This window comes from Poecilia formosa, unplaced genomic scaffold, assembly GCF_000485575.1.
Source record: "Poecilia formosa unplaced genomic scaffold, Poecilia_formosa-5.1.2 Scaffold141, whole genome shotgun sequence".
In the NCBI taxonomy this organism is placed as follows: domain Eukaryota; kingdom Metazoa; phylum Chordata; class Actinopteri; order Cyprinodontiformes; family Poeciliidae; genus Poecilia; species Poecilia formosa.
The window spans coordinates 1,437,543-1,449,144 of NW_006800080.1; the positions used below are offsets into that span (position 1 = coordinate 1,437,543).

At 40.9% G+C, this 11,602-nt stretch overlaps 2 protein-coding genes across 2 annotated transcripts in view; one reads left to right on the plus strand and one right to left on the minus strand.

Annotated features, from left to right (window-relative positions):
* LOC103145393 (glycerophosphodiester phosphodiesterase domain-containing protein 5-like) overlaps positions 1 to 5,484 on the plus strand; it is a 24,019-nt gene extending 18,535 nt beyond the window's left edge. The window contains exons 13-17 of the mRNA XM_016676731.1: positions 3 to 150; positions 1,798 to 1,880; positions 2,496 to 2,510; positions 3,791 to 3,903; positions 4,441 to 5,484. Coding sequence (XP_016532217.1) covers positions 3 to 150; positions 1,798 to 1,880; positions 2,496 to 2,510; positions 3,791 to 3,903; positions 4,441 to 4,523 — 442 coding nt within the window. The 3' untranslated portion in view covers positions 4,524 to 5,484. The remainder of the gene's footprint in view (positions 1 to 2; positions 151 to 1,797; positions 1,881 to 2,495; positions 2,511 to 3,790; positions 3,904 to 4,440) is intronic.
* Positions 4,769 to 10,836, minus strand: hspa13 (heat shock protein 70 family, member 13). The gene is made up of 5 exons (XM_007562787.2): positions 10,669 to 10,836; positions 10,228 to 10,568; positions 9,356 to 9,569; positions 9,050 to 9,217; positions 4,769 to 7,899 (listed from the first exon to the last, which is right to left on the minus strand). The coding sequence occupies exons 1-5, from the start codon at positions 10,691 to 10,693 to the stop codon at positions 7,319 to 7,321; spliced, it is 1,329 nt and encodes a 442-aa protein (XP_007562849.1). The 5' UTR covers positions 10,694 to 10,836; the 3' UTR covers positions 4,769 to 7,318.
* Positions 10,837 to 11,602: the final 766 nt, after the last annotated feature.

An 11,602-nucleotide genomic window follows, 5' to 3' on the forward strand; every position in this document is an offset into this window, starting at 1 on the left:
AGAAACTTCTCCAACAACAACATCAGCCTTACTCTCTACACTGTCAACGAGCCGTGGCTGTTTTCGATGCTGTGGTGCAGCGGCGTGTCGGCTGTCTCCTCAGAGGCCCCACATATCCTCAGAAAGGTGCCTTCTCCCATCTGGCTCATGGTAAGACATTTCCCTTAGATATTAATATGGCATTTCTTTCAGTCACCAATCTCTAGGCTGGAGCAGGACACACATGGTCATCCCAAAAAAATTACTATGAAATTTAAGAGTTTCATACAAACGACAAAAATTCAATTTTTACCAGGAAACTTTGGAAATTATTCTGACTAAAGATGATTCTTCACAGCTTGGGAAAAAAAAAAAAAGTTTAATATGAATGAAATACATTTTATGAATAGCAGGTTAGTCTAACTGAAGTGCTGTCACATTGTGTCTGCAGATCCCATTACATTTAATCTTTACTCAATATTTATTTTCAAATGACACATAGTTGTCTATGTGTTTTTCTCGTAACATTTTTATGAGGCAAATGTAGCGCACATCATTCAGCTGGACATATTTGTTTCCTGTTCTGTGCCTGGTGTGCCGTCATTATCTGACTCGTTTAGAGTCCCAGAGAGGAGAATGCTCAGCTCCTGGGTTTCTGGATCATTCATCCACTGAAACTTCCCTCCATGGGTACACTGTGTCTCTTTGACCCGCTTTCCTCCTGCTCCATGAATCCATAATGTTTGACCAGTCTGTCCATCTGGTCCAACATATGGACCCCTTCCCTGACGTATTGTGGACATGACCCCTGACTTCCTGCTGTGGAGCTCAGGGCGAGTTTGGTCTGCTCTGGCATCTGCAGGGCTGTCTGTCAGTTTGAACCAAGATTAGAGCAGTTGTAACTCCTAAACTTCCTCTTCCTGTGTTCAAATGAAGACATGTAGTGACTGGCACAAGAATTAATCCCCCCTGAACTTTTTTGAATTTTCTTTTATTACAGCTACAGTTTTAAATGCATTATTATTCTGTGGTCTTATGTGATGGACTAAAGCAAAGTAGTGCAGATTGTTACAAGTTGAGGTGAGAGGAAAAGAAAGTCTTTTTTTTTCTTTTTTTTTTTGGTTTTGTATTCAATCCTCTTTTCTCTAATGTCTTTAAATATTATGGCAACTATTTACCGTTAGACATCACTGGAGACTGAGGTTTATTGGCATTGCAAAATTCAACCTTAGTTAAGGCACTACAAGACTAAAATTGAACTTTCTGGCTTACATGCAATGTATGTAGCAAAGAATCAAACACTGCCCTCTTTGATGTGAAAAATGGTGGCAGCGTCATTCTGTGTTCATGCTTTTCTTAATCAGGGGCTGTGCAGAGTTGTAGGGAAGTTGGATGAAGCTAAATACAGGACAGTCCTGGTAGGAAAATCTTTTTAAAGAGAAAGCAAAGGACTTGACAATGAGCTTATACATCCAGATCTACAATGAGCCGGTTTATTTCAAAGCATTTTCATTTTGGAATGATCCAGTCGTAGTCCGGACATAAATCCAAGGGACAATTTAAAGCAAGGTTTGAAAACTGACGTTGCCAGATGCTTTCTGTGCGCTCTAAACTAATTTGTGACACTTTTGACATTCTTATTTATTCTTTTCATTTAAAATCACCACCTCCTTCTTTTACCAAGTATGGAAAAAGATCCAAGTATACTATAATGTGTCCAATTTGGGGTTTTGAAAATTTGTTTTGGAAAAATGGCTCCATCTGGTGGTGGACTCTATAAAATTAAAGTTTATGATAACTGCATGTTTGTGTTTTCAGAGCCCAAGAACTTACCAGCTGATATGGGTGTCTGCAGACCTCATTTCCTTTGCTGTAGTCATAGGAATATTCATTTTGCAAAAGTAAGTACAAACATGTTATGATGTGATTGTTGTCAAAACAAGTGCACATACAAAGGTGAAGGTTTTTCCATTTTGATGTTAGGATTTTTTCCACATTTACAGCTTAGTCTGGTCCAATGTGTCACATAGAGCGAATGGACAGCAGACTGTCTGACTTTATTAGTATTTCTTTTACATAATAGTTGCTAATATTGGTCTTTAGAGTAATGACTGGAGAACACTAACGCTAATTTACTTTGCCTGTCATTTTGGTTTATTAGCTGTTGTGGCCGCCTTCTTTCCTCATGTTGATGGAAGCTCTAGATTAACCCTCAACACTTCTCCTGTGTTTGTGTTTCTCTGAAAACTGATTTTGTTTGTTTTGGTGAGACCTGTTGTCACCCGGTTGGATGGAGAGCTTATTCACCCCGCCCTCCCTCTCTGTCCTTGTAACCATCCGGTACAAGTGTGTTTTCTCCTTAGCTTCTGCCGGCATCTAAACTGACCTCTCTTTTCTCCTGCCTTCTTTTGTCCTTTTTTTGTCTTTCTGCCTTGTTCTCTCTCTCTCTCTTTCTCTCCTCTGCCTGCCGTGCATGCTCTCCTCCTCTTCTGCTGCATTCTGGCATCTTCTCTCAGCTATCACATGATCAGGTAACCAGGTCACCTTCTCTGACCTGCAAGTCTTCTCCACTTTTATCCCGTTTCTGTTCTTGCACACCCACATTTATTTTTGTTTGATGCTTTTTTCTTTTTTTTTTTGACCTTTTGGCACTTTGTTTTTTTACATTGTTGCTCTCCTTGTTTATATAAAATCTTATTCAGAGTTTTCTCACAATCTCCAATTCCACCATCTTTCTGTATTTATTCTCATCTTCATCAAGTCTACTACATCTGAATCTTTGTTGTTGCTACCTGTTTTCTCAACCACTTGTTCCTAAAGGGAATGGAAAATCAATGTTCCCAAACCTCAAAATACTATTAGAAAGGAATATCTCACCAATATTAATGTGTTGGACAATATAATCAAGATTAGTTTTTACCTATAAAAGCTACAAAACAAATACATTCTATATCTAACTGCCTCTGCTCATTATTCAGACTTTACTGTGGGTTATACTCTTTAAGTTAATGAAATCCGTCAGAACGGTTGTTTTCATTAATGTAAAGGTCATGTTGTCCCACATGGACTAATAATCCTTAATATAACTGGGAAAACCGTAAACCGCAGCTGCACAGAAGGTCCGTTCATTAAAATGTTCAGTGCTGCTGAATAATGCAGCGTATTCTCAGCGGATGCGCGGCATTATTAATTGCTTCGCTTGCATAATGCCCTTTCCCTGATTGTTCTTTAATCAAGCATTAGTTCTGTAAATTAGGAACCATTGTGTGAAGGTTTTTGAGTCATGAAAAATCTCTTTGAAGAGCCTGAGAGCTTATCCGCTGAAAAGACGCAACCCAAAACGTTCTACAGAACGTATTTATTAGCATTAGCATGTATTAATTAGTTACCCTTTTAAAACAGGGGGTGTTGTATTAAAAGGGTATTTCTAGAGTATCTTCTAGATACTCTAGAAATATGGGTGTTTCGTCATAGAAATTACCCCTGTGAGAAATTTCTTGTGTTTTTATCCACCTTCATATCTCAGATCGTCAAACTAATTTCGATATGAGATGAAGATGATACTTTAATCCACCATGATGTTTTAACAGACATGTCCTCAGACAGCAGAGGACTTTTTTTCCAGGAGCAAAGTCTCACAGCCAAACCTGAGTGAAAATTTAGAAATTATTTAAGAGATGAATTTGAATATTTACCCACTCCACCCCAAACCATTTCCCTCATGTTCATTTTGCAAGAAGAGGAAGCAAAGTACTTGGAGTTGAAACCAACCTTCTGTGTGATTTCTGACCAAACCTTGTGACCCGTGCAGGTATCGAATGAGCGGCATACGCAGCTACAATCCTGAACAGATCATGCTGAGCGCAGCGGTCAGGACGTCCAGTCGAGACATCAACGTCATGAAGGAGAAACTGATCTTCTCCGGTAGGATCCTGCTGTCCCCCCCACCCACCAAAAAAATAAATCCATTTAAATTCTTAACCTCACCAGTAACAAATCAGTTGGAATCCCTGTCGACCTGCATGTGCGTGTTTGTGATTGTTGTCGCTGCTCTCCTTCCTCTCTTCCATGTCAAAGCTCAGCCTCAGTAATGGCTCCCCCGTCAGCATCCTTTGTGTGACGTATCGCCTCCTGACCATCCTACCTCATCCATTCTCTTCGCAAGCAGTGACTGTCTCCCCTTTCCGCCAAACATTTCCTCATCACTCATTAAACCTCTCTGCCTACTTTGCCCCTTATTCCCCTCATCCATCATTCCATCTCTTCGCACTCATCTTCCCCCATAAACCTCCAACTGGGACATAGAGTAGGAGATCTTATAGGCCAATTTGTCTAGACAACCTCTAGCCCTGGGGAGCAAAAGTAAGTCCATGGAGCGATTCAATGGAAGTAGGAGTTAGGAAGTTGCAGGAGTTAATGAACGCTGACGTTTGTTTTTTGTTATCCTCTGTCGCCCTCTAGAGGTGAGGAACGGTGCCAGTGCTGAGGAGCTGTATGAAGAGCAATGCTTTGACTCCTACACCAATCAGAGTATCAGCCAGTGATTTTCTGCGCCGTCTGTCTGCTGCGGTGACGCAGGAAGCATCGTTCCTGATGACGAGAACTCCCAGCCTCCTGAGCTGCTGGAAACGCCCCGCTGCGCTCTGTACACTCTGTAAATACCGTTTCTGTTTCTCCTCACGGACTTTACGTTTATTGCACAAGACTACACGCACTTGATTTAAGCTGAATCTGATGATTCCAACTTCAATATCTAAATGTTCAGGGGCTCCCCATCAGTTTTTTTTTTAAGCTAAGTTTCCAAAGCAGTTAATTATTATATTAGGATCTGTAAATATTATGGCAGCATGATGCTCCTGCCTTCAGTCTCTGCTGTAGTTCATGAAATTGATATTTATATTTAAAGAGATAATACTGTTTACAGACATTTTTGCCTTCTCCTCCATGTTCACACGGTGCATGTAAAGTATTTTGATACTCCCCGCCTGCCGTACTTCTGATCACTGGATCCAAGTGTTGGAAACTTCTGGACTTTGTGTGAGCAGTGCTCCCAGTAAAACCAGAAGAACTGGTGAAAAATGGTTTCTGGGGTTAAGATTTGCTTTTTCTTGGATAACTGTTTGTGTTTCCTTTTGTAATGTGTTCAATATAATGTATGGATTCTGACTGGGTATATTTTTTTTACCTTGTGTGCAGTGTTATGACGAATGTGTAATCATAGGGATAACTTAACAATGTGACACTTTAATCATTACAAGATGAACAGGCTGGCCTTTGATTTGCTGTCATTCTTTGGTATTTTCATGTCGGGAAACGTATTGCATGTGACTTCTGGTGTAAATACTGTACTGGAAAATAAAGTGAAGCTGGTTGAAGGGATATTACATGTTGAACAGGCAGCGCATACTGGGAAACCAGTCGCCTTTTGTTCATTGTACATTTGAGTTTGATTCTTGTGATGCAACAGAATAAAAACATTCATCCTGATTGTTCTACAGATAATCTCCAAATATTGCCAGTTCTATGAAATGTTCTAAGTAAAGAAAATCTTGAGTTAAATTAAGTTAAAACAAGACCCTTGTTTTTTTCTTTTTTGTCATATGGTTTGAGTGAGTGGTTCACATCTGCTCAGAGGCCTGATGAACTTATAGGCTGTATATATTCTTTAAAGCAAAATGTTGCACAATTTTGCATTTATTCTGAATCAAACCTCCAACCTTTCCACAAGGGGATACAAACAATTTTTGATGAGAAAAGAAGAAGAAAGGAAGAAAAAAAAAAAGGTAGAAAAAGCATAGTTGGATTGGAAATAAAAATATTTTTGATTGGACCAACATTTCAGTGCATCTTTACAGACCAGTAACACTGCATCACACTCCTAAGATTAAAGTTGGATAAATAAAATTTATCTTAACTTGATGTTCATCTTTGAGGCTGGAAGGAGACCAAAGGGCCATCAGTGTGTGATAAGGATTGCCTGGGTTACAATATGGTTGAGGTTTTTGAGAAAAGGGCCACTAGACTTGATGAGGAATGACATTTTAATGTGGAAAAGCAGCGATTCACAGCATTTTCCCTTCTTTATCAAGTAACTTCGGTTTGATCCTGAAAACTTCCAGTACAAAAATAGATCTTAGGTCTTGTATATAAGGGCGTATGTAATCTTTACAGTTTCTACACAGAAGCTTATTCAACATGGATTCAGGTTATACTCTTTTTTTTTTCTTTTTACAAATTAAGTTTGGCAAAAGATACAACACTGATGTTTTACAGAAGGAATGTTGGGTGCTTTATGAGGTCGTGGCTGAGACCTTCTACACAGGCAGAAAAGCTCAAATCTGGTTTGTAAAAAGATACATTAAACAGTTTAGACATGATTTCACATAAACGTCTGTTAAACATTCTGCATTTAACAAACACATTTAACAGTATTATACAAACAAGGCACTGATGAACACTTTGGTCCCTCTGTTGGACTGCCAGAACTGAGCTTCAGCCGCCAAAGCAGACAGTCCAACACCAAGCTGATGTGTTTACAGTGTGTTATTGCACAAAAGAAGAGATAGCCAACAGTTATGAGTCAAAGTGCATCGAGTGTGTCTTTTCTACTTTACTTAGCGGCAAATAAACCATGGCACTAAAAACGGAGAGCATTCCGGGACGCTCCCTCCTTTGTTACCTGAAAAGTCTGGACCTCATCGGAACACTTGAGTTACGAGGGAAGTAGTCCCCTCTGCAGAGAAACTTTAAATGAACTGAGCGTACTGCCATACTTCAGGTTCCAGTGATTTGCAGTAAACCAGCGGCATGAGAAGCGCTAACATGGAGCGAGGCTTTTCACACAGATTAGCAGCTTTCTGAAAAGGCACCGACACGCAGTGTATCAGCTTGCAGATGGAAGAGCAAAGGTCCGCTGAAAACACACACACACACACACTCGGAGAAATGCAACTAGAATAAATAAATAAATAGATAGATAGATGAAAAATGTTCCGGCTAGTCTTCAAAGTTTAAATAAACTGCTTCCTGAATTATCATGTTACTTCCTGCTACAGAGCAGTTAACACATCTAAACAGGTTGTTGCTGCTGAGGCTGAGTGTGCAATAAAAAGCAAGCGAGTTTTTAAGTCACCTACACTGGAAAAAGTGTTTCAACACATTTTGTTTGTAACTGACACATTTCTCACTCGGGGAGGAAACAGAAAGTTCAAGAAGCCACACGTTCGGCTTGCAGACAGAAACACGATGCTCCCTGTATCGGCCGTTTCTCTCCAACCACCAGGAGCGTCGCGGTGGACAGGAACAGGAACCAGCAGCCTCCCTCCCTCCTGGTTCAGGATCAGCTGAAGTTCGTCTTGCGAAGGTGTCTGTTGGGGATTTCTATGGCGCTCACCTGCAGCGGCCAGGAGCCGCCCATGATGCCGGCCTGGATGGCCACGCCCGTGACCACGGCCAGGTCGGGGTCCACCGACGTGTTGGGATCCTTCCCAAAGTACTCGCTGATCAGCGTCCTGATGCGCGGTATCCTGGTGGACCCTCCCACCAGAACGATCTCGTCCACGTCCTCTTTCTGCAGGTGGCCCTCGGCCAGCACCGTCTTCACCGGGACCAGGATCTTCAGGAAGAGGTCCTGGTTGAGCTCCTCGAACAGCTCGCGACTGACCTCCACCTGGAAGTGAACCGGAGGAGGAGCGGTCCCCTCAGGGGACCCAGAGCCATCGTGCGCGTGAAGGTGGAGGGGAACGGAGATCAAGGCGCTGGGGTGGAGGGTGAGGTTGAGCTTGGCGGCTTCCACGGCCTGTCGTAGGCGGTGGATGTCCTCCTTGAGGACGGGGGCGACGCCGAACTGCTGCCGAACTCGCTCACTGGTGTACTGGAACAACCTCTGGCTGAAGTCCTGACCTCCCAGCTTGTTATTACCTGCAAATAACATATTATTTAATAAAAAATTGGATATTTATTATTTCACGTTGATTCTACAAGGGAAACAAAGTGGTATTGCACTTTATTTCCACACTTTTCTGAAACTAAAACATTTATTTTTCATTTCCATAAACAAATAAATATAAATATGTATGCATCTTACAGATTTTACCAATTTAGAGTTTTACCTTGTGTGTCAGATAATTACTAAATGACAAAGGACAAAGATTACCTGAGTAAAAACAAAGATTGTACATTTTTTTCCCCCACTGTAAAATTCAAGCATTTTCCAAGGTAACTTTTCAAACTTTTCCAGAACCACAAATGTACCAGAGAAGTCGGTTTCAATTTACTAATATATTGAATTTACTAATAATTTATTACTGTTCTTCATAAGGCTTTGTCGTAATATCCTACACAGCAGGGACAAAGTAAACTAAAATACAACAAAATTTAATGCTTTGAAAATTTTGTCACACACCTGATTTAACAAAAAAAAAAAGCACTCAATTTTAATAACTAACATATAAAAAAATTAGTTGATTAATGGACTTATTCAGACAAATATGTTATTGAGCCATAAGGAATAACAGGTATTCAGCATATTATATAAAATGGTTTGTATAAAGGTAAATGGCCTCCATTTCTCCATTTGTGAATAACAGCTCTCTCGGTGGGTCGACTGGATTCCCCAAAAACAACAGAAATGGCTGCATAGTCAATGATTTTGATTCCCATCTGTTACTGGATTTCTTTCGATCAGACGACGCTTTATGAAATCTTTTAGCCCATTTCATGTTGTCAGCTCTATTACAATGACATGTTGATTCTACAGCACTGGCAATTAAAAGTCCTGGGTCAAACTTGTGAAACTTGTGAATTCAATGTGGATAACATAATTAAAATATGACTTAACAAAGAGGGTGATTTCTTTTCCAAACACGATCAGGTAGGTTTGGAGAGTTTTTCTCTTAATAAGTAAAATCTATCAATTGTGAAACATGTAGGTATAAAAAAATAATAATAATAAAAAATGCTACATCACAGATCATTTAGCATTCATGCAATGTTTTTTCGCAGCACTGCATGAATTTTACATGCTGTAAAGTCGATTAGAAAAATCTTCTTAATAGCTGTATCCAACTACCTGCCATTGCCCTGGTGAGAAACATGCCTCCCTGTTTGTTGAGCAGAGACACATCCAGAGTCCCTCCGCCCAGGTCCACCACCAGGACATTGAACACGTCCACTTTGTGCAGGCCATAGGCCATGGCTGCAGCCGTCGGCTCGTTGATCACACGCAAGATCTCCAAACCTGTCAAACCACGACCAGACAGTCAGTGTTGCAATTTCACGCCACGATAAGCCTGAAGATTACACAACCAGACACTTTAGGAACAGAGCAACATCAGGCGCCTCGTGTCGCTTTAAACTGTCCTTCTGATCACCTGACCTGCGAGGTTAGCGGCGCGGACCGTGTAGTTCCTCTGTCGCTCGTCGAACTCTGCGGGCACCGAGATGACGGCCTTCTGGATGGGCACGCCCAGCTGTCGCTCAGCCATCTTCTTTAACCTCATCAGCAGCCTGGAGCCGATGAACTCTGGGCTCACGGTGAAGGTGTGGTTGGTGGAGATCACAAACTCTGCGCTTCCATTGTTGTTTACCACCTGGAGAACAAAGCGCAGGACAGAGGCTTTTAGAAAGGAAGGAAAATGCAAAAGCAGAAGCTGTTGGGACTAAAGTTATCTGAAGGATGACAGGAGCAACATTGAGCTGTTTTAGTACAGCTTTGAACTGAATTTATTTGATAATTACAGTGCATTTCAAAAATATTCACAACCAATGAACTGTTTCAGATTTGCACAAGTCAAAGCTATAAACTTTAACTACTGAGGTTTTATGAGGTAAACCAACACAAAGCAGCACAGAATATAGAAGTTTGTAGCGGTTTTTCTAGACCTTCAAAAATATATATACATATATGTAGCTAAAAAACAAAGCCTTCCCACATTATGATGCTGTCACTGTCGTTTCCAGAAGGATGCATCGGTTTTATCACACATAGCTTTTTGCATGTTGGCTAAAAACGTAAAGCTTTGCCTCACCTCAACAGAACATCTTCCACGTTTGCTTCAATCTCTACTGCTAAAGCTAAAATTTAACAATTTTTAAACTTTATTATAAAATATTATAAACCAACATGCAATATTATATTTTAAAAGGACTAACAGCTGTTAGAAATGCAGCAAATTGCCAGCAAATCTTTGCCAGCAAATGCAGTAACCCAAGCTTCCCCCACGTACAATGAGCCCCAGCTTGACCCACCTGGAACGGGTACCTGGCGCTCTCCTGCTCCAGGACACCCGGCTCAAATATCTTCCCGATGAACCTCTTGGCATCGTATACGGTGTTCTGAGGGTTGCTGTCCGCCACATTCATGGCTTCGTAACCGGCTAGCACCGCAGTGCTGGTGAACGAAACCGCGCTAGGGATGCTCTTCCTCCCCTCCTCATCTTCGATCACCTCCACCTCCCCGCTGCCCGGGAGGAAGACTCCCACCGAGCAGAAGGTGGTGCCCAGGTCGAGGCCGATCACTTTGGGTTTGGGGGGAGGCAAGTACTGCTGTCCCAGATACCCAGCCAGAAACAGGGCCAGGATCACCGAACCTGCGGCAACGAAACCGAAACGGTTATCAAACACAGGTGGAACAAGAAGCCGAGCCTCTAATTGGTTTTAGCTTAAAAAGCTGTCTATTATTAGACTTACCGATCATAGAAATCTCCCCGGACATTGTCACAAACAGCTGGACCTTACAGCAAACTCCTAAAATGTGCCTAAAATGGAAACACCGGTTCAGACAACTGGAGCAACTGAACTAAAATACACGTCAACATTTTACTGCTCGCTTTGGGTTATGGGTAATGTAGTTTACAGTTATTGCCACATATAAGGAGTGTAGCTCAGCTCATGATAGCTACTGACTACGACTTCCATCAGTAGCAGGGAGAAGTCAAAACTCGTGACGTTTTACGCGCTCTCAGCCAATCATCTAGAGATATTGAAAGTTCACGTCATATGTTGCATTTACCAAACCTCGGAAATGAGCATTTTAACTGAGAAACTTCCGACGTCTTGATGCATAAAGTGCATACCGTTTTAATGTTCGACTTTAATTTCTAAATATGTTAACGTTATAAATTAAGGAGGAAAATCCTAAAATACATTGTTATTATTGTATATTATCAGTATAATAGTAGTACTACTACTACTAGTAGTAGTAGTAGTAGTAGTAGTAGTAGTAGTAGTAGTAGTAAAGTTGAGCATCAAACGACTTAAGTAAGCGACAAACGGGCGAAATAACCAGCAATCGCTTCACTGGTAAAGCCGTGGCTTTTACTGAAAGAAAGAAAAGTGGGGGAAAGGAGGCTTTGAAATTCTAGAAAATAAGTTATTTGTATCGTGGTTTAACCTTTACTAGCAAACAAAATCTCTTAATTTAAAATATTTTTTATAGATGATGTAACAGTCACGCTGGAAGAATCTTGTTCAAGTTCGTAAAAGGGAAACTTTTCCATATTAAGGTGGAAATCCATTAATCGAAATCGGAATCCGACTTACTATTTACCATTAAATGCAGCAATGTTTAGAAATTATTTTTAAACTGGATAAAATGTTACATCCTGCAAACTTGCACTCTACC

Excerpts from the sequence above, each read along its gene's own strand:
- hspa13 (XM_007562787.2), bottom strand. The coding sequence starts at position 10,693 with ATGTCCGGGGAGATTTCTATGATCG. Across the intron at positions 9,218-9,355 it reads CCGCGCCGCTAACCTCGCAG|GTTTGGAGATCTTGCGTGTG; the intron begins GTCAGGTGATCA and ends GTGGTTTGACAG. Across the intron at positions 7,900-9,049 it reads TCTCACCAGGGCAATGGCAG|GTAATAACAAGCTGGGAGGT; the intron begins GTAGTTGGATAC and ends TGTTATTTGCAG.